Source organism: Hordeum vulgare, chromosome 2H, assembly GCF_904849725.1.
Source record: "Hordeum vulgare subsp. vulgare chromosome 2H, MorexV3_pseudomolecules_assembly, whole genome shotgun sequence".
In the NCBI taxonomy this organism is placed as follows: Eukaryota; Viridiplantae; Streptophyta; class Magnoliopsida; order Poales; family Poaceae; genus Hordeum; species Hordeum vulgare.
The window spans coordinates 73,189,450-73,211,652 of NC_058519.1; the positions used below are offsets into that span (position 1 = coordinate 73,189,450).

General features: G+C 40.7%; 1 protein-coding gene and 1 pseudogene across 2 annotated transcripts; one reads left to right on the forward strand and one right to left on the reverse strand.

Annotated features, from left to right (window-relative positions):
* The first annotated feature begins 3,829 nt into the window (after nucleotides 1-3,829).
* On the forward strand, nucleotides 3,830-10,331 carry LOC123425095 (leucine--tRNA ligase, cytoplasmic-like). 2 transcript variants are annotated; one of them, XM_045108764.1, is made up of 3 exons: nucleotides 3,830-3,985; nucleotides 5,046-8,371; nucleotides 9,835-10,331. In XM_045108764.1, the coding sequence occupies exon 2, from the start codon at nucleotides 5,050-5,052 to the stop codon at nucleotides 8,335-8,337; it is 3,288 nt and encodes a 1,095-aa protein (XP_044964699.1). In that variant the 5' UTR covers nucleotides 3,830-3,985; nucleotides 5,046-5,049; the 3' UTR covers nucleotides 8,338-8,371; nucleotides 9,835-10,331. The 2 variants fall into 2 exon arrangements, with proteins under 2 accessions (XP_044964699.1, XP_044964698.1); XM_045108763.1 differs by having other exon boundaries at nucleotides 3,831-3,985; nucleotides 9,871-10,331.
* A 3,865-nt stretch (nucleotides 10,332-14,196) lies between these two features.
* On the reverse strand, nucleotides 14,197-16,396 carry LOC123425097 (annotated as a pseudogene).
* Nucleotides 16,397-22,203: the final 5,807 nt, after the last annotated feature.

A 22,203-nucleotide genomic window follows, 5' to 3' on the forward strand; every position in this document is an offset into this window, starting at 1 on the left:
TAAGCCTCTAGTTGACTAGCTCGTTGATCAAAGATGGTTAAGGTTTCCTAACCATAGACAAGTGTTGTCACTTGACAACGGGATCACATCATTAGGAGAATTATGTGATGGACAAGACCCAAACTATAAACGTAGCGTCTGATCGTGTCAGTTTATTGCTACTGTTTTCTGCATGTCAATGTATGTGTTCCTATGACCATGAGATCATGCAACTCCCAGACACCGGAGGAATACCTTGTGGTTATCAAACATCGCAACGTAACTGGGTGACTATAAAGGTGCTCTACAGGTATCTCCAAAGGTGTCTGTTGGGTTGGCATGGATAAAGACTGGGATTTGTCACTCCATGTAACGGAGAGGTATCTCGGGGCCCACTCGGTAATACAACATCACAACAAGCCTTGCAAGCAATGTGACTAAGGAGTTAGTTATGGGATCTTGTATTACGGAACGAGTAAAGAGACTTGCCGGTAACGAGATTGAACTAGGTATGGAGATACCGACGATCGAATCTCGGGCAAGTAACATATCGAAGGACAAAGGGAACAACATACGGGATTAACTGAATCCTTGACATAGAGGTTCAACTGATAGAGATCTTCGTAGAATATGTGGGAGCCAATATGGACATCCAGATCCCGCTATTGGTTATTGACCAGAGAGTGTCTCAGGTCATGTCTGCATAGTTCTCGAACCCGCAGGGTCTGCACACTTAAGGTTCACTGACGTTTCGGTATAGTTGAGTTATATGTGTTGGTGACCAAAGTTTTATTCAGAGTCCCGGATGAGATCCCGGACGTCACGAGGAGTTCTGAAATGGTCCAGAAACGAAGATTGACATATAGGAAGTTGGCATTTGGATTCCGAAAGGTTTTCGGGCATTGCCGGCACTGTACCAGGAGTGACAAATGGGTTCCGATGGCCCACTGGGTGGGCCCACCACGCCCCAAGGGGTCCACGTGGGTTTATTGGATGCGCAATAAGGCATAATGGGCTGACAAAGTCATCCAAGGAAAGCCCATGAGGAAAAGGTGGAAAATCCAAAAGAGGTGGGAAATTAAGGAAGGAGTCCTAATCCAAGTGGGATTGGAGGAGGACTCCTCCCTCCTCCACTTCAGCCGACCCAAGGGCTCCTCCCTTGTCCCTTGTGGTGCAAGGCTTGCCCCCTCCCTCCTCCTATATATACTAGAGGTTTAAGGTTGTTTGAGACACAACTTTGCCATGTGCAACCCTAAACCTCTACTTCGTAGTTCTTCCTCTAGATCGGTTTTCTGCGGAGCTCGGGCGGAGCCCTGCAGGGATAGATCACCACCACCACCGGAGCGTCGTCGCGCTGCCGGGGAACTCATCTACATCCCCCTCTCTCTTGCTGGATCAAGAAGGCGGAGATCGTCATCGAGCTGTACGTGTGCGGAACGCGGAGGTGCCGTTCGTTCGGCACTTGATCGTGACGGATCACGAGACGGTTTGTGGAACGGATCGTGAGACGGTTCGTGGGATGGATCGTGAAGACGTATCACCACATCAAACACGTTTATTAACGCTTCCGCTTAGCGATCTACAAGGGTATGTGGATCCGATCTCCCTCTCGTAGATGATCATCACCATGATAGGTCTTCTGTGCGTAGGAATTTTTTGTTTCCCATGCTACGTTCCCCAACAGATCGTAGGATGGTTTTTTTGTTTTCTACTACGTTTACCAACAACAACCTTGTTTGTTCCATCGTGGCTTACATCCACGAAGGACTAGCCTCGCTCGGGATAGTTCTTCATGAAGTATGTGATCTTCTTGCCCTTACAAACTACTTGGTTCAACTCCACAAGATTTGAAGGCTCCCAAGTGACACCTAACCAATCTAGGAGACACCACTTTCCAAAAGGCAATAGATCTTATTGTTGATAATGAACTCCTTGCTCTTGTGCTTCAAAAGACAGTCTCCTCAATACTCAATCGTATGATATCTAGTCTCTCATAGATTTTGCATGGTGGTAGGAGAAGGATTTGAGTGGAAAGCAACTTGGGGAGGCTAGAAATCAAGGATTGTATGGTTGGAGTGCAATCCCTTGATCTCAACACAAGTGTGGATGGTTCTTTCTCAGAAAATGGATATGGGAAGTGGTGGCTTCATTCTGGTTGCTCTCTTGGACTGGGGGAAACCACTCAGTGAGACGGATTAATGTAAAAGGTTTGAAATTTACGCTTTTCGGTGAGACCGGATGAAAATCTTGGAGGGACCGATGGTAATGACCTAAGCACTTTTCACGCTTCGGTGTGACCGATCAATCTCACTCAAAAGTTCAGAAATGAATTGATAAGAAATAGAAGGTTGGCAAGTGCACTTCGATGGCACCGATCGACTAACTCGGAATTTCTGAAACGAAGTAGGTGGCTAACAGAATGTTGTCACGGTCACTTCAGTGTACCGAAGGGTCATCTCGGTGAGTCCGATTTGTTAGGGTTTAAGCATCGGCTCTGCCAAGCGTATCTCGGTGGTTCCATGTTTGACTGTTTCAGTGGGACCGAGATGGGCTTTAGGGTTTTGGACATGTAGGATTCTAAGGGTGTGGTTGAGGGTTTTGTAACAATATCTTCAGTCACACACACTCTTTTCAGTCTATAATCACCACTCTTTAGTCTTTTTGTCAGTCTTTCCTTGGTAAGTCTGTTGTTGTCTTTGTATTTATTTGGCTATGTGTCTTTTTCAGTCGTCTTATTTTGGCCGCACATGTTTGATGATGGACATCGACATAGGATGCTAGAGGCCTAGGCTTTGTGGTTTAGTGTTCAATTCTACATGGAAAAGGAAGCTACACACCCTGTTTTGGGCATGTCTTTAAAAAAACCAGCTTAGTTAGCACAACTTGTTCTGTGTGCAACTTGGTGTGTGAGTTATTTATTGTATATTTCATTTTCATGATTAAGTCGTCATTTCCTTAGGTCTTATTTTGAGATAGGTTGGACGTGCTTATTAGATTTCATTTGTATGGTCAGAGGAGTCGTGTTACATGAGTGTTTGATACTCCACATACTATGCGTGGGAGGCGGCTTCAAAGTTTATATCTTTTTAGGCAAGACAATGTGTGGTTCATGTTTTGCGAGAATATTTTTTGAGAAATGCTACGCAAGAAATGCTATGTGTGTTGTTTTTTCTCACCTAGGGGGTGAATAACATTATAAATGGCTATGTATTATATGTAAGCTACTCCCTCCGTTCCTAAATATTTGTTTTTTTATAGCTTTCACTACGGACTACATACAGATGTATATAGACATAATTTAAAGTGTAAGTTCACTCATTTTGCTTTGTACGTAATCCATAGTTGAATCTTCAAAAAGACAAATATTTAGAAACGGAAAGAGTAATAGCGATGTGTCTCGTTCACTCATTTTTCATGTGTAAGCTAATAACGATGTGTCACGCCTTTGCTTGTAATTTTCTGGTGTATTATGTGACTATTGTCTACCTTGAGTGTTTATAGAGCACACATTGAATGTGTTAGAACAGGGAAATTTTTTGAACTATGCTTTGTTTTAGTTTTGATTATCTTAGCTACTTAATCCTGAACGAACATCCCCGAAAGTTTAAAATAAATACAAAAATAACAGAGCATCGATGTTAAATTAGGACTTAAATCCTCATGGATTAAAGATACTAGCCTCCTCCTACCTATCCAATTATAAGGTTGGTTCGTTTTAGTTTGATTATCTTATCTGCTTTTTTACCCCGCAAAATAAAAATAAAAATCTTAGCCGCTCTTTTTTTCCAGCATGAATCAAGTTCCTTAGGCGGCCCGTTCCTGAACCTGGTCCGTGCACGCCAAGTCGCCAATCAAGGCCCACGTGACCGTGTCCCAGGATAAACCCTAGCCCCCTACACCCGCAGCCCTCCTCCTCCGTCGCCGTCGCCGTCGCTTTTCTGCTGGCTCCCGGTTTGCTCCCCGCCCTGAGGCTGCTGCGGCTCCCTGCCTCGCGCGCCGTCGTCAGGTACTCATCCTATCGCGTCTACCGTCCACCCGCGCGATTGATTGGTACGACAGTAGAACGGCGCCGCCGCGGCTACAGATTCGTAGCTTTGGGGCAGGCAGATCGACGCTGATTCTTATGTTTTGTAATCTGGCGGCTTTCTTCTAGTTTGTGGGTTCGGAGTTGCCCAAGCGATGCGTAGCTTCTGTTCCCGGGTCTGCAACTCCTGCAAACCAGCTTCATAATCCGCCCTGCAAAATTTTCACAGACATAAGGGCATGAATGCTAGCATCTTTATAGTCCTACAGGGCAAATTTTGAGGGACTTTCAGTTTCTAACTGGGCGGCACAGTCAGGACTTTGCTGATTTTTTAGGCTTACATTCCTTTCGATTATGTTTTGATCTTTACATAACGTCTCCAGAAATGTCATCGGCAGAAAGTCAATTCAGTTAGCAAGCATTGTCCAAGATGACAAAGAACTGTACCAAATGCACAAAAGCAAATTATTTAAACTAACCCACAAACTGCCAGTACCGTGACGGTCTTATATGTTTACTTTCATCCACGCTGAATCAGTTTCAGCTCAAGATACTTAATAGGAAAGGTCGAAGAACCAAGTCCACTGGGAATCCAAATGTTAATTGCCTTGCAGTTCCGTCCAGGCCTCTCCATTAGCATATATCTTCTTTTTCTTGTGCTGTTTGTTGCATCAAACATGCCAACCTACACACAACATCAGTGTCAGAAGAAACATTACATTGTTAGACAACTGTGCAACATAACACCAGCTTACTACCTCCATAATTAGCTTGTTAGAAGGCTAATTTGGTTTGATGTCTTGATGATGTATGCTTATGGTTTATTATGATTCTGTTACGTAATTAGCTTCCTCATATGGCTTTCATATCCATTAGTTTGTGAGGAATGTTTGAAACGAGATATTCAAGGAGATTGCACTACTACAATTCGTTCAAAAAAATGTTTCATCGATGTATCTAAGATATATGCATATATTCCTGAATTGAGTTAGTTTAAATCCAGATGCCTGCCCTTTTGACACCTTTTTTTTGTTGATCGCAGGAAAATGTCATCAAGTACTGATGGAGCCAAGAGTCATGCACGTAGAGACCTTTTGCTCAAGATCCAATCAGAAGCTCAAACATGTTGGGAGGAGAGCAAGGTTTTTGAGGCTGAACCTGGCAATGGACTTCCTGGCCCTGGTGAAAAATTCTTTGGCAATTTTCCGTACCCTTACATGAATGGACTTCTACATTTGGGGCATGCCTTCTCATTGTCCAAGCTTGAATTTGGTGCTGCATACCACAGACTCCGTGGCTCAAATGTCCTTTTGCCGTTTGGTTTTCATTGTACTGGGATGCCCATCAAGGCCTCAGCTGATAAGCTTGCTAGGGAGATTCAACAGTATGGAAATCCTCCAGTGTTTCCTGCTGCAGATGATGATTCAAGTGCTGAAATGGCAGATGATAGCCAGGCTGACCAGGCTGCTGTTCTTGCCCCAGATAAATTTAAGAGTAAGAAATCCAAGGCTGCTGCAAAGACTGGCATGCAGAAGTTCCAGTGGGAGATCATGAGGGGCTTTGGTCTGTCGAATGAAGAAATTGCCAAATTTCAGGATCCGTCCCACTGGTTAACCTACTTCCCTCCGCTCGCAAAGGAAGATCTTAAGGCTTTTGGCCTGGGTTGTGATTGGAGGCGCTCATTCATAACCACTGATATGAATCCTTTCTATGATGCTTTTGTTCGCTGGCAGATGAGAAAACTGAAGAAAATGGGCAAAGTTGTTAAAGATATGAGGTACACGATCTACTCTCCATTGGATGGTCAACCTTGTGCTGATCATGATAGGGCATCAGGTGAAGGTGTGCAGCCACAAGAATATGTGTTGATCAAAATGATGGTGATCCCACCTTTTCCTCCCAAGTTGAAGGCCTTGGAAGGAAAGAATGTTTATCTGGCAGCTGCTACATTAAGACCTGAGACAATGTATGGGCAAACAAACTGTTGGGTATTGCCTGATGGGCATTATGGGGCTTTTGAGATCAATGAAACTGATGTCTTCATTGTGACAGCACGGTCAGCGCTTAACCTTGCGTATCAGCATCTATCCAGGGTCCCAGAAAAGCCTACCTGCTTAGCTGAGCTTACTGGCAATGATTTGATTGGGTTGCCATTGAAGTCTCCTCTTTCATTCAATGATATCATATATGCACTTCCCATGCTCACTATCTTGACAGATAAAGGTACTGGCATTGTGACTAGTGTGCCAAGTGATTCGCCAGATGATTACATGGCACTGCAAGATTTAATCACAAAGCCCGCTTTGAGACAGAAGTATGGAGTCCAAGATGAATGGGTTCTTCCATTTAATATCATACCGATAATCAACATACCTGAGTTTGGGGACAAGGCAGCTGAGAAGGTGTGCCTTGATCTTAAGATTAAGAGCCAGAATGACAAGGAGAAGCTTGCTGAAGCAAAAAGGATGACATACCTTAAAGGATTTACAGATGGAGTGATGATTGCAGGGGAGTTTGATGGTAGAAAGGTTCAAGAAGCGAAGCCACTGATAAAGAACAAGCTTCTTGGAGAAGGCTCTGCTGTGTTGTATAGTGAGCCTGAGAAGAAAGTAATGTCAAGATCCGGCGATGAATGCGTGGTTGCTCTTACAGATCAGTGGTACATAACTTATGGAGAAACTGAATGGAAACAGAAGGCAGTCAAATGTTTGGGAAATATGAATACATTCTCAGCTGAAACCCGTAACGGATTCGAACACACCTTGGGCTGGCTGAACCAGTGGGCATGTTCACGCTCTTTTGGCCTAGGTACCCGCATTCCATGGGATGAGCAGTTCCTGGTAGAATCTCTCTCAGATTCAACCCTGTACATGGCTTATTACACCATCGCTCATCATCTACAAAATGGTAATATGTATGGACAAGAAATATCTTCTATCAAGCCAGAAGAAATGACAGATGAAGTATGGGAATATGTGTTCTGTGATGGTCCGGCACCCAGTAGCAACATCTCTCCTGCCCTCTTGAGCAAAATGAAGCAAGAGTTCAAGTATTGGTACCCATTTGATATTCGGGTATCTGGCAAGGACCTTATCCAGAATCATCTGACATTCAGCATCTACAATCATACAGCACTTCTTCCAGAGCATCATTGGCCTCGTGGTTTTCGTTGCAATGGGCATCTTATGCTCAACTCTGAGAAGATGTCCAAGTCCACAGGTAACTTCCGAACTCTTCGGGAGGCTATTGAAGATTTCTCTTCAGATGCCACTAGGTTTGCCCTTGCTGATGCTGGTGATGGTATGGACGATGCAAACTTTGTTTTTGAAACTGCAAATGCTGCTATTTTGAGGCTCACAAAGGAAATCGCTTGGATGGAAGAAGTTATAGCTGCTGAATCTTCTCTGAGAGGCGGCCCTCCTTCTACGTATGCTGACCATGTGTTTGCTAATGAGATCAACATTGCTGTAAAAGAAACTGAGAAGAGCTACAACGCCTTCATGTTCAGAGATGCCCTGAAGTCTGGTTTCTATGACCTGCAATTGGCTAGAGATGAGTACAGACTCTCTTGTGGAGCGGTGGGCATGAACCGTGAGTTGTTGGAGCGGTTTATGGAAGTCCAGACCAGGCTTATCACCCCGATCTGCCCCCACTACGCTGAGCATGTGTGGCAAAAGATGCTGAAGAAGGAAGGTTTTGCAATAAAAGCTGGCTGGCCAGTTGCAGGCACCCCAGATCCTACACTAAGAAGTGCGAACATATATTTACAGGACTCCATTGTTTTAATGAGGAAGTTGCTTCAGAAGCAAGAGTCTGGTTCCAAGAAACCCAAGAAGGGAGCTGCACCTCCTCCCTCAGCAGAAAACAAGCTCACTGTTGGTCTGATATACGTCAACGAGCACTATGATGGATGGAAAGAGCAATGTTTAAGGGTGCTTCAATCAAATTTTGATAGCCAAGCACGCTCCTTTGCCCCCGATGAGGAGATTAATGAAGCATTGAGGAACTGCTTCATCGACCGCGAAACAAACTTCAAACAAGTACAGAAGCTCTGCATGCCTTTCATCAGGTTCAAGAAAGATGAAGCAAGGAACGTTGGTCCCCAGGCTCTAAATTTGAAGCTTCCTTTTGGTGAAATAAATGTGCTCGAAGAGAACCTGGAGCTGATCAGAAGGCAGTTAGGTCTTGAGCATGTTGAGGTCCTGCCGGTATTTGATGAAGCTGCTCGTGCCAAAGCTGGAAAGCATGCTTCTGTGCTGGACAAGAATCCGCCTTCCCCTGGTGAGCCAGTTGCAATATTCATGAGCAAGCAGGAGTTTGAAGCCCAGAATTAAGCTCAGATTAATCTTCTCACAGAACTTTGTTGAGGTACTCAAAACTTATTTTTGTCTTCTCACTGCATATTAGTGGTTTTCTACCATCTATTGGTTTATGCAGAGACTACAACTGACACGTTTCATTCTGCGCCTTTAGATTCTGTTGTAGTTTTGTGTCTGAGGACATGGTTTTTAGCAATCATAATGGTGTCACGTAAAGCATGTTGGTATTGTTACATGTGGTGCCATTGTTTTAGCCTTCCAGAATGAATTAGTGCAGCAGATCGGCCTTTGAATTATTTACAGCTGTTGCCTTGTGATACCATTTCCTTCTTTCTTTCTTTTGTTCAGTTCTAAATCTGTGATAGTTGCTTATGTCGTTGTATTCTAGTATTACATTTTTGCTAATTTTCAGTTGACTGTCTTTTATTTCGCGTCCAGACAAATTTTGTGGCCGTTGAATTTGGAACGTGAATCTCAGTGCGTTGTGGCTGTGTTTGTCAGGTTACCGGGTTCCATTGTGGGTTTCTGGAACATGGTCATGCGGGTTACAACCCGGTTTTGGGGGTTGTCTGCTGCAAGCCATTGTTATCTGTCATAGTCAACAGGAGAGTGAGAGTGAGAGTGAGAGTGAGAGAGAGAGAGAGAAGAGGGAGGGGGCAGAAGATGGAGTCAAGGGGCATGGTGGAGAAGTCAATAAGGGATACTCCGTCCTGCGCGCCCTAAGAGAGTTAGCGGAAGCAGCAGTCGCCGTCGGTCCCTTTATCCCTCCACGCCCCTCTTTCCCTGTATGTGTTTCATTGTCTACGGCGCAGCCGGTGGCGTCATTGTGCCGGAGCGCCAATTGCCACAACCCCTGCACTTCCCCGTTGACTTGCAAGTTGCAAGGAGGCGTCCCCTCAGATTCCATCCATTCGATCTACTCCTTGCCCTAGATGGTTGACGCCTCGCCTCCCCGCGCAAGGATTCTAGGGACTTCTTTTAGATGGTTGATTCCTGCGTATGATTTGTTTTCGTTTTTACATGAGAGAGCCTTTTTCAGTGATGGAAAACGAGTTATTGCTCAGCGATTCAGTCAAAGGGCGCTGTGGCGGCATGTGTTCTTTTGTTAGAAGCGGTGGTGTTTTGTCTGCAAATCTGGTTGTTCAGTGTCAATTTTCATTATACGGGTCGTTCTGCTCGCATGGGGATAGTGAATTTTGCAGGTAGGTTTTGTTAGGCTCAATCGCTGAACATGTGTGTATACTAATTAGTGAGTTCCATGATATTTTGTCTCAGCCTACTTTAAGCTTGTATAGCGAGAGCCAAAATGTCGAAGCTATTATAAACTTGTTTGCATTTGAAGTTACCAGTACAGATTTTTAACATGTCAGCAGAATCTTACTTCTATTTAACATTCTATAATCCAGTTTAATACTCCCTCCGATCCAAATTAATTGTCACAGCTCTAGTACAACTTATCTGGATGAGAGGGAATAATATTTGTTTCCTGTTTTCTTTTATCTGGTTGTACAGATGCGCCCATTGACATTGTCGAATCACTTGCATCAGGGTTACTTGTTGATAGATGGGGGAGCTGCAACTTCGAAAATCAGCAGGCCAGTTCCATGTTCCAGGACCAGTTCTTCTGCACAAGGAATGACCAAAGTTCGGGTGAAACTCACCTATTTCGGGACTTCCCTATCCGCTGGTGATCAAACTAAACGCTTGAATTGCTGATTGCAATCATGAATCATGAAAATGGAGTACTGTTGAGGCAGCAGTTTAGCTATAATAGAGTACTTTTTTGCGATGTGTTATGACATAGTTAAATTGTCGTGAATATTATCATTTTGCCAAGTCATTTGAGTATCTTCTTTTGTATTCATTCCTCAGTCTTCATTTTCAATTTTGAGGATTTAGTCTTTTGTTCTTCAGTCCTTGTGCACTTTTCAGTGTATTATTCTGGATAGTTTACCTCTGTTATAGTAGTTTTCAGACCTTCACCTATCATTGTCTATGACCTTCCTAAACTGCAAGACCTGTCAAGTCCATTATTTTTGTTTCATGGTCTGTCATTTTTGTGATCAATATGTCTTATTGTCTCAGTCATTTTTGCTTCACGTTTCAGTGTAATTCTTTCGTTTCTTCTTTTGTAAGTTATAACTCCTTCATTCCGATTTATCAAAAAAGACAGTCTTTTGTGTAATTCTGTGGTCCACAGTATCTCGGTTAAATTAGTCTCCCATATTTCTATATCTTGCTCATTTTTTCAATTCATTGGCTAGTTTCACTTAGTTTAATCATGTCAAGGTCACAACATTCTTGTGCATCATTCGCTCACTCACTAAACAGCTAAAAGTCCTGCACCCTTCATCCTTGCTCTTCTTGGGAGAACTTTTAATTTTGTTTTTTCAAACAAATGCACGATGTAACTTTGTGTTTATATTCTGGAATGCACATTTCTTTTGTCATTGGGGCTTGCAGATGTTGATACACTCAAGGAGGCTATATGCATGGTTGTCTCTATTTTGGTGCCCATTTTTTGCTTATGACCTACTCCCTCCGTCCGGTAATAAGTGTACTTTTTTTCTTTTCTGTCAGTCAAACTAGTTGAAATTTGACTATCTTTATTGAAAAAAGTGCTAGCATTTATGACATCAAATTAGTATCAATAGATTTGTCTTTACATGAAGTTTCCAAATATATCAATTTCATTTCATATATGTTGCTACTATTTTCTATAAAATTGATCAAAATTTAGAAAGTTTGACTAAGCACAAATTTATATATACACTTATTTATGGACGGAGGGAGTAATTGAAAATTTGAAATAGGCATAGATGGAGAAGATTTTGGTGAAGTTCTTGATGTATGCCTTTTTTTTCTACCTTATGCATTATTTTCCTTGTTGTGGGGTTTTAAGTTGTTTTGTGCTAATTTCTTTTGTTGCATTTTATTGTTCTTGTTTTTTTTTTGAGAAACTCTTGTTCTGGGGTAGAAAATCCTAAAAAAGGTTGCATCCCGTGGCCTACATCTTGAGTCAAGGCCTTTCTAGGTGCTCATGCCTTCCGTTATGATGAAGTACTTAGCTTAGCTGCTCCCTATCGTGTTTGATGTTTATGGTTTGTGTCAGTTTTCATGTTAATGGGTCATGCCACTACTAGTCACATTTTTATTTTTGGAGGAAACACTAATTTTGTTTTCCTTTTTTTTTCTGAGGGGGACGAGCAAACACTACTAAGTGACATATGGTTTACGTTGGCGCTCTGCTTACCTAGACTATTGGCCCATATGTACGGTTTCGTTTCCTTAAAAGTGTGGTTTCATAGGCTTTATTTTTATCCTTTTGACATTCTGTTTTCCCCTCTCTCTCTCTCTCTATATATATATATATATATATATATATGACAAATTTTATCTACCATCGGTGGTAGTTACCACCACTTGCGTTTTGTATGTATTTGTAGTATCTATCAAATCGGAAAGTATGTACGCATAGTATGTACTATATAATAATGTTTAGGTAGTATATATATTATTTTCTGGTAGTATGTATCATATTCTGTGTATGTTCTTTTTTACGTACAAAAATATATATATTTCACAAATATAATAAAAACTATGGGCTAACTTGTATTTTTTTTTCATGTAACTCACTTGGAAAAATCTTATATATAATATATAAACACAATAAAAATGATAAATTAATATATATACTACCACATGATAGTATATGAAACATGTGGGGTAACTATCCCTGGGTGGTAGGATGTATTTTTCCTATATAGGACAAATTTTATCTACCACCGGTGGTAGTTACCACCACTTGCGTTTTGTATGTTGTATGTAGTAACTCATTTAGAAAAATCTTATATATAATATATAAACATAATAAAAATGATAAATTAATATATATACTATCACATGATAGTATATGAAACATGTGTGGTAACTGGTAGGATGTATTTTTTCTATATATATCTACCACTGGTGGTAGTTATCACCGCTTGCGTTTTGTATGTTGTATGTAGTGTCTATTAAATTGAAGAGTATGTACGCGTAGTATGTAGTATATAATAATGTTTAGGTAGTATATATACTATTTTTTGATAATATGTATCATATTTTGTGTATGTTGTTTTTTACGTACAAAAATATATGTATTTCACAAATATAATAAAAACTATGGGCTAACTTGTAATTTTTGCATGTAACTCACTTTGAAAAATCTTGTATATACTATATGAACATAATAAAAATGATAAATTAGTATATATACTACCGCATGATAGTATATGGAACATGTGGGGTAACTACCCCTGGGTGGTAGGATGTATTTTTTCTAGTCACGCTATTCGTCATCTTGGGTGAGGAATAGTTATTCTTCACCCCCTCTATTTTAAGATCAATGCATCGTAATTTTACGTTCCGTAAATTTTATCTTCTTTTATACGTAAAAATAAAACATAAAAAATATAATCAACGTGAAAATATTTTATGTCACGTAAAATTATGAATATAAAAGAATTGTGCAAAAAATACAGTAAATTCATTCTTTCTGCTCTTGTGACCTATATTTTGGTTTTTGTTTTGTCAAATTTTACGTTGTAATTCACTATAAATGTAACTATTTGTATTTTAAATGTAATTTATTTGTAAATTGATCACCCTGGGTCAGGAATAATTATTCTCCCCCCCCTCTATTTTAAGATCAATGCACCGTAATTTTACGTTCCATAAATTTTGTCTTATTTTATACGTACAAAGAGACCGTAAAAAAATATAATCGATGTAAAAATATTTTATGCCACGTAAAATTACGACCATACAAAAATAGTGCAAAAAAATACAATAAACTTAAATTGTTTTGGTCTTTCTGACCTATATTTTTGTTTTCCTTTTGTCAAATTTTACGTAGTGATTCAATAAAAATGTAAATATTTGTATTGCAAATGTAGTTTATTTGTAAATTGATCGTAAGATTATCTCGGGTGAAAAATAAATTATTCTGCATCCTGGATGATGAATAGAGTTTCTACACACACACCTTTTATATACTCCTTTTATATGATACTAGTACAAATGCCCGTGCGTTGCAACGGGTGATTTTTTTTTTTGCATTATGTGCCTTTACACGTTGTTTCTTATATTTAGTTTTGACAAACTTACAAAATAAGATTACACTGAACTACGGCTTTTTGGGCCATATAATTTAGATGTGCATAAAACATTCTAATCGTTTGTTTGGACCTACTTTAGCTCGACACTTTCATCTGATGAAAGAGTTTGGGTGCATACAATACATGCTAGATGAACATGATTTTTATTTGTTTTGAAAGATGTTATTCTATTGTAAATTTGAAGAATATTTTTTGGATTTTTCAAATGGATTTTCTTTGGAGATGAACATTATTTGGTTGGAAAATTGCACGATGCTTTTCTGTTCTTATATTTAGTTTGCAGATCCATCAATTATTAGAAAAATGAAATTATGCATGATGCTACGCACGAGTAAAAGCAGCAGGCTATTGGCGTAGTTGTCCTGACATTGGTGAGTCGAGATCTAGGTCAAAATAACATTGTTATATTTTTCTACATCAAGTATACCAGTTGCTACCACACGCGAACATAGAGCAGCAGTGCATCATTTCAGTTAGAGAGGCGAGATGAACAGTACATCACTTCAGCTAGACAGGTGAGTTAAAACGTCATAAGTACCGAATTAACATATTATTTTACACAATTCATGACAGCAATAGATCTAGCGCCAGAATAGGTGGATCTATAATCACTCTTGTAAAATATGTGTTCATTTTTATCAAATATATAAATTCACTATGCAATGTTGATAGTAAAAACAAATATAAACCAATGTTGATAAATTCAACGCACATCTGGGATCATCCTCATCCACTGCTTATTGTTAAAGAGTACATATGTACATATGTCCCATGATACAAGAACGTTTTAAAAAAAACATTCTTAAATTATGAGATGGAGGAAGTAGATTTTATGAAAGCTAAATACTCATGTCATTTACAGCCAACGATATCTAATTGACCCTATTGGTTTACATCCAATGAATTATGAGGCACGTTTTTCTTAGCTTCATATCTGAAACCACCATCATGGGTTGCTATCCAACAAAGAAACTCCTTTTTCATAATAGCACATGTCCTATTGAGAGAAAATGGAAGTTAGCACGAAGTATATAAATCTTGAAAAATAATAAAGTTTCGAGAGTAGCTTACAGAATCAATTTACACAAATATCTGGAGATTTTACATAGCAGTTTTAATTTTGGTTTTCTTGATACAACTGAGGAATTCTAGTACACCGACGGGTATGTTGTCTTCAAATTCATTGTCGATACCTTCAAATTCGTTGTCATTGAATGTTAGCAGTTGTCCTAGAATTATTTTTCGGAGTTCGTATTCATCCTGTACATCCATATTTTTGCAAACGAATAAGATTTACATCACATTTCTAAAATATAATATGCCGGTATTGTATGGCAAGACACACTATGGCAGGTAACATTCTTTTCTTGGATAATAATCGGTGTCAATTCCTTTGGATATATAGAACCATATAATAGATTGAAACGATCACCATTTTTTAGTTGTTGTTGTCGCTAGGTTGTGTCTCGACTGATTGATTCATGGCACTTCATCTCGGCGGCGCGCCACGGCACTGCATCAAGGCGGCGGCGCGTCGCAGCATCTCCAGCCGGGATGACGGGCCATGTCTGGCGGGTCCGGCCGCGGTTGCAGCAGCATCCTTGAATAACTCCGTCCTCATCCTGGCCTTCTGCACCCACCCCAGCAGCCCCTGCTGGACGTGCTCATCGAAGATCTCCTTCTTGTAGAAGGTCCCCATCTGCGTGACGATCGCGTACAGAGGCAGGGTGCGTAGCTGCACAGCAGCTGGATGACGGCCCTGCAAGCAAATGCAAAACAATTATCAAGTCTTTTGAGCCTGAACTTGAAAAAAAAACATGGCCGCTTGCTTCTTCTTCTTCTCCATAATGCGAACGGTGGAAAATCGACGGAGGCGATGCGACCGAACCCGATGACGAGCCTCGGCATGATCAAGGGGGCGTGGTCCATGATGCACGAGTTGAATCCGTAGGTGGTCTTGCAATCCATGAGTAAATTATAAGTTAGCGGTTCATTCAGGTTCATGCTCTGCTGCTGCTCTACAAATACAGACAAGAGAAAACTCAAGAGATTTAAAAAAAATGCAGCTTCAATACTTGCTTTCCTATATTGCCATCCATGAAGAAAATGTGAAGAAACCAAGAGATATATAAATTAACCTTTATAGTAGTGCATTGAGCATTCCTCATTTCCCATAGAAATATAATTAAGCTGAAAGGGCTCTGGGTGTCCCATTGCTGCACGAACTGAAGCCCATGAAGTCCCAGGGTCTCCCCTCGCAAACTCAATACTGTCAACAACATCCTGCAAGAATTAAGAAATTCAAATAACAACGATTTCCTACAAATGGAACCAAGTACAGTGAAGAAACATCCCTTACTCTCACAATCCTGATTAAGATCATTATGCATGGCATCCTTGAGCTAAGCATGTAAGAGATACATATTCCACATCGACTCTTGATATATATTTAGTCATTTCCCAGATATTCATGCTAGATAGGCTAGACATTCGAAATTTGTAGTAACAGATAGAATATAGACCAAGTGATTGTTCAATTATGCATCCAAAGATAGTAATTAGCAATGTGCACTTGTTTCCAAAAAAAACATTGCGTAAGCACACATATATGATTACATTTAGCAGATTCCATTCTGGCCACTCACCCTAGGGATGCCATTTCTGAATCCTAAGTGACAAGATTATGTCTGTATTTCATTTTCTGTTCTACTTGGTTCTCTACTGAGATAGCTTTTAAAATAAATGGATGGTTCATTTATCGTGTAATCATTTCCTTATTATTGGTCATTGGAGAATAAATTCAGTAAAGAGAGTAAATAGGCAATCATAATTTCTTATTTTGTTAGTTTAATGCTCAGAAAATAAGAAAACCTACTAAGGGAGGAATAGATACAGACCATGGCAAGTGAAAAAATGACCTGTAACTATATTCAAGAACATACCTTTACAAAAGCAGCTATTGTGGCAGATGGTACTTGTTCATATCGGCTAGCCCGTGCCACAATGAAAAGAATTGATCACATCACCAGATTAGCAAACATTTTTTTTACTTCTTAGACATAGTAATTACCATCATTGACCACCCAAACTGGGCAAGCACCAAGGTCTTCTGCTAACTACAGTAATAAAATAGCAAATCTCAGCTTAAGACTGTTTGCAATTGTCTAAAGATTTCCAGATCTAAGTCAAGCAGTAGGTTTTTTTACTCACTTGAAGGAACTCAAAGAATCCAAGTCCATCATCAGTCCAGTAGCCCCAAACATCATTAAAATGACCAGGTCTCTCCTCCCAGGGTCCAACAGTTTCACTCCAGCGAAATGCATTTAACAGATAGTTTCCCATGACATAGTTTCCACCTAAAACATGTAATCAGGATACTGTCAATCTCCAGAAATCAGTGTTTAATTATAACCAAGCTTTAACCTTCTGTTACAAAATCTTTTTTATCAGAGCAAAGAGCTTACCTATACTGACTATTAGTTGCCACTGAATCATGTTGTTCGGCACACAACTTCTTTATACAGTTTATGTTACATAATCTACCAACCACAGCGTTGCACCGGGCGAAAAATATCTCAAGGCCTTCGTACTAAAATAATACTCTGCATCCTTGTACTAAAAGAACACTACGCAACAGTGATTGATTCAATCTCTGAAACCTAGCTACCCAAATCTACCTAGTTGATCTTGTTTATTGATTCAACAGCAAAGAGTTGTAGCCTAATTTTCATTCGGTTTCAATGGATTAATTCAAGCAGTATTTTCTGATTAAAATGAAGCTATAAGATAAAGGTTCTTTTACTTATCTTATAAAATAAAAATGAAACATTACTGTATGTCCAAAGAAAATATTTACTTGCGGTATCCACAGTGATACATATGCTAATTAAAACGCTGGATAACCTGATAAAAGGCTTTCTCCGTGTAACAGAAACATGGGTGCATGAGATGGACTAACTACGAGATGCAAAACTCTGTGTATTTGTAGGCATCGTTTGATTTTCTCAAGCGACAAGAAGAAAATGGGGAATATGCGAACAACTACACTTCAAGTTTTATGTGTGGAAAATACCAGAGCACAACCAAGACACGCCCCGTCAAATTTTTCGCTTAGATATTACTCTTCCCAACTCCTTCATCGGGTCCAGTGAAACATCAACCTAAAACAGCTATTACAACCGGTAAACCAAATGCTTGATACTTCTATTATTTAGAAAACACATGAAAGATCTGTGTTAGCCTGTTAGGTGGAGGGTTAAGTCTACATCTCATGTTTGTGTTGTACCGAAGGCCAAGGGTGAAAACACCCCGATTAAACAATCATCTCCATCAATGTAAACCAACCATCGTGCAGGGCAGCTACAACTTACTCCCTTATTTCACAACATAGAAAATCATGCTTGTGCAAAGAACATTATACATGCAGATAATAAGCAGAGTAAGCACACAGAAAATGACAGCCATCCATACTCCCCAAAGTATGCAGGTAGTTATCTAGTCATCATAAGTGAGAACAATATTCTTTTGCGATAACAACACAAACTCAATTGCAACTGAATCAGAGCTGACACAACACGGGCAGATCAAATAATTTAATGGTGATGTCGTTTAGAGCGAGAGTTTTTTCAGTGGAATAAATGAGTCATCTGGAGCGAATTGGGATGCCTGCACATTGTACTATTTTCTGACGTATCATATCAATACCATGGAGTTGCCTATCATGGCGCTTTGTTTTCTCTACCAGCAAAATAATGGTACTTTGTTTATTCATCTGGCACATATGGAAGAATCAAGACAGAGAAATTGTACAGCGAAAAAAGATTTTCAGGCATGCTCACCTTGGCCCAGGGTGGACGACCATTGACCCGTTGGTCCTCGCCGTCCGGCAAGGCCCAGTACGCCGTCCCGTCAGATGGCGGAGCGACAGGGGAGGAGGCGCGTGGTGGCTCGGCGTCGCGTACTGGCCGTGGATCACCTTCTGCTTCTTCCTCTTCCCCATGAACCCCACCATCATCCTTCCTACTCGCTCCCCCATCAAATTAGAATCAAATCACATGGATTCCTAGCGGGGATCACTCTAATCGACCATTGGTTGCTCAGATTGGGTGCCGAAAGGCTTGAAGATTGGAGGAGGTTGGAGACCGAGCATGCTCGGGTTTGCGCCAAAGAAGATTGGGGCAGATGGGGAGGGGGAGGGGAAGGAGACATGACGCTAGACCGCCGGGAAAGAAGAACAGACGCTAGACCACTCGTGGCAGCGGCGGCGGTGCCTCGACTGGCGCACCGACGCATCACCGGATCGAGCGTCGCCGGGGTCGGTCGCCTCCTGGCGGCTGAGATCGAGAGGCGAGGGAGAGTTCGTGCGTGTGGACCGCGGTTGAATATTGGAAACTACAGGGGGAGTTTTAGAAAATAGCCTGAACGAAACGTTTTTTAACTTACAAAAGGACTGCGGGTTTATTAACAGAAAATGGAAGGGCATTTTTGCAAAAATGCCATGACGAACGAACAATAACCCTATTTGCTTTATTATTAGGGAGAGATAGGAGTATGGAGCCATTTTCATATATATATATATATATATATATACACTCTATTAGGCACCCAGGGTGAAGAATAACTTATTTCTCACTCTAGCCATTTCACCGAGCCACATTTATTCCCATATACACAGCGTAAATTTTTAACATGCATGATGTAAAATTACCTCACTTCTAATATAAAATTACCGAACAACTTTTAGTGTTATATCACCGCACCATATTTTTCCACACATGCAAAACGTAACTTTACATCGCGCATGTTGTAAAATTACCTCATATCTTTTCATACGGTGAAAGAGAAACTTCCTTCCTCAAGAGTGTAATATTACCTCAAGTCTAATGTTTTCTTACGTTTTCAGGTCACGGTTCTAGAATTGGACAGGGGTGAGGAATAAGAATTCCTCACCCAGGGTGACGAATAGCGCGACCCTATATATATATATATGCTATCAACACTAGCCGGGGTGGTTGCTATCTGAACCGTTTATTTGCATCGAGTTTCGCACTTTCTTGTAGATAAGGTTCTCTCTCTCACATGCACACACATTCGCGTACCCCAACATATAACGTGCGGCACAGATTGATTATGCTCCAGCGTAACTTTATATATATATATATATTTTTTTTAAAAAAAAATTCTAAAAATACATTGATAAAGTCATTTTTATTTTACTGTTCTATACAATGTTCAACGTGTATTTAGTCAGCATGTGTTAAAAAAGAATTCATTTTGTATTAAAAAAATGTTAACCAATTTTTTTAAAATCATTGTGTATCTTAAAAATGTTCAAAAAATATATTTATCAAAATGTTCCCTTTGTTTAAAAAATCATCCTCGTCTCTAAAAGAAGGTTGCTGTTTTATTTAAGAAACTTCACATGTATGAAAAAATATGTACGTGTATCTTGATGATGTTCAACATATTTAAAAAAAATGTTCATTGCATATTTAGAAAAATGTTTGAAATATATTTGAAAATTGTTTAGGGTGTGTTAAAACATGTTCACTGTGTATTTTAAAAAAAATCCAAGTGCATGTGACAAATGCGCAAAAATGTTTGATGTGTATTGAAAATCAACATGTCAAACAAGTTGGGTAGGCTAGATGAAAGGATCGATATGGTTGACTAGAGGGGGGGTTTGAATAGGCAACTATCAATTTTTAGCTTTTTTAACAAATTAGGGTTAGCAACAAAAGATTCTCTAAATGAACAGCTAGGTGAGCAACCTATATGATGATAACAACAACAACAACAAGTGCAAGGAAGGAATACAACACAACAGTAATAAGGACAAAGTAAAGGTAAGAGATAACCACAAGTGGAACCGATGGAGACGAGGATGTGTTACCAAAGTTCCTTCCCTTTGACAGAAAGTACGTCTCCGTTGGAGCGGTGTGGAGGCACAATGCTCCCCAAAAGCCACTAAGGCCACCGTATTCTTCTCACACCTTCACACAATGCGAGATGCCGTGATTCCACTATTGATGCCTTTGAAGGCTCGAACGAACCTTTACAAACAAGGTTGGGGCTATCTCCACACAAAGCTTGGAGGCTCCCGTCAAGACCACGGAGCTTCACCACAATGGAATGTGGCCCCGAGGTGACCTTAACCGTCTAGGGTGCTCAAACACCCAAGAGTAACAAGATCCGCACATGATTAATGGGGGGGATCAAATATCTCTTGGTGGAAGTGTAGGTGAGGGCCTTCTCAACCAATCCCTAGAAAATCAACAAGTTTGATTGCCTAGGGAGAGAGATCGGGCGAAAATGAGCTTTGGAGTAACAATGGAGCTTGGGGAGGTAAGAGGTAATCTTTTTGGAGAAGAAGACCCCTTTATATAGTGGGGAAAGAATCCAACCGTTACCCCCACTGTCAGCTTGAGCAAAGCGGTACTACCGCTGCTAGGAGCGGTACTACCGCACGGTAGATCCACCAACCACAGAAGTAAAAAGTTACTTCCATGCCTACCATCGTTGATGCCGTGGTTGTGCAAAAGTCCGACCCAGTAGTACCGGACGGTACTACTGCCAGAGGGCGGTAGTAAAAAACTACTACCGCTGGCACCTGTGGTACTACCGCTCGCACCTACGATACTACCGATGATAGGCATGGAAGCAAGGCATAGAATGAGAGCATGAAGATAAGGGCACATAATAAATAGACTCACAAGCTACTAACATACTGGACAATAATGAGACAATAATGAGAGAAGAGTGATATCATATGTATCACACCATATGATAGAATAAGTCTTCTGGACTCACACATAAAATAAAACCAACCAAAGCAACGACAAAGGTTCAACGAACAAGGAGACACGAAAAACACAAGAACTCGTAAATCCTACTCTCTCCCCCCCTTTGGCATCGAGACACCAAAATGGCAGGGAGGACACCTAAGACACATGTGGTAGCTCCTCCTGCAGAAATATCAACCATCATACTTCTCATCAGACTCATCCCACTGAAGATTCTTCTTCTCCATCCAAGCAGCTTCAGGAGTAAAGTCTTGCTCAGACCCACTAGAGATGTGCACGCCGAGCTTCCTTAGAATCATCTTGTCGAGCTGACGGCTCTCCTTCTGAGCAACATGGGTCATATACTGCCCCTTTGCGTGCATGCAAAACAAAGTCTTCATTCGGTCCTTGAGCTTCTTGGCCCAAGATGGCTTGGCAGAGGAAGGGACATGTGTCTCTGGACTGCCCTCATCCTTATTCTCATCCTCATCCTCATCAGTATCCATGTTGGCAGTAGCAGGTGTAGTGGTAGTGTTGGCCCACTTGTTCTAATGATGTAGCTTAATAGGCTCATGGTGGATCCAGCCAGGAGCATGAAACACCATCTCTGGAAAGGTCACTGACCACCTCTCCCGTATCAAGTAAAACAAATAAGGTCCATAGATGGGAACCTTACGGTGAAACACTGCCGACTGAAGCTCACTCCACATGACGCGAGACACATTAGGCGGTCTAGGAGCACGAGCCCGCTCTTTCTCACACATGAGAAGCATATCCACCAGATAGGAATGCACCTGGTCCTTGTTGCCAACTCGAGGAAAGAGAGTGTTGCGAAAGATTTGATGCATGATATCAAGGAACATGTTCATCACATGAGAGATTTCGCCAGTTGAGGACACCTTCTCAATAAAGTAGGGCAACAACTTTTCCTTGGGTGCAGC

What these genes read in the sequence shown, in the direction of transcription:
- LOC123425095 (XM_045108764.1), top strand. Translation starts at nt 5,050, where the DNA reads ATGTCATCAAGTACTGATGGAGCCAAGAGTCATGCACGTAGAGACCTT.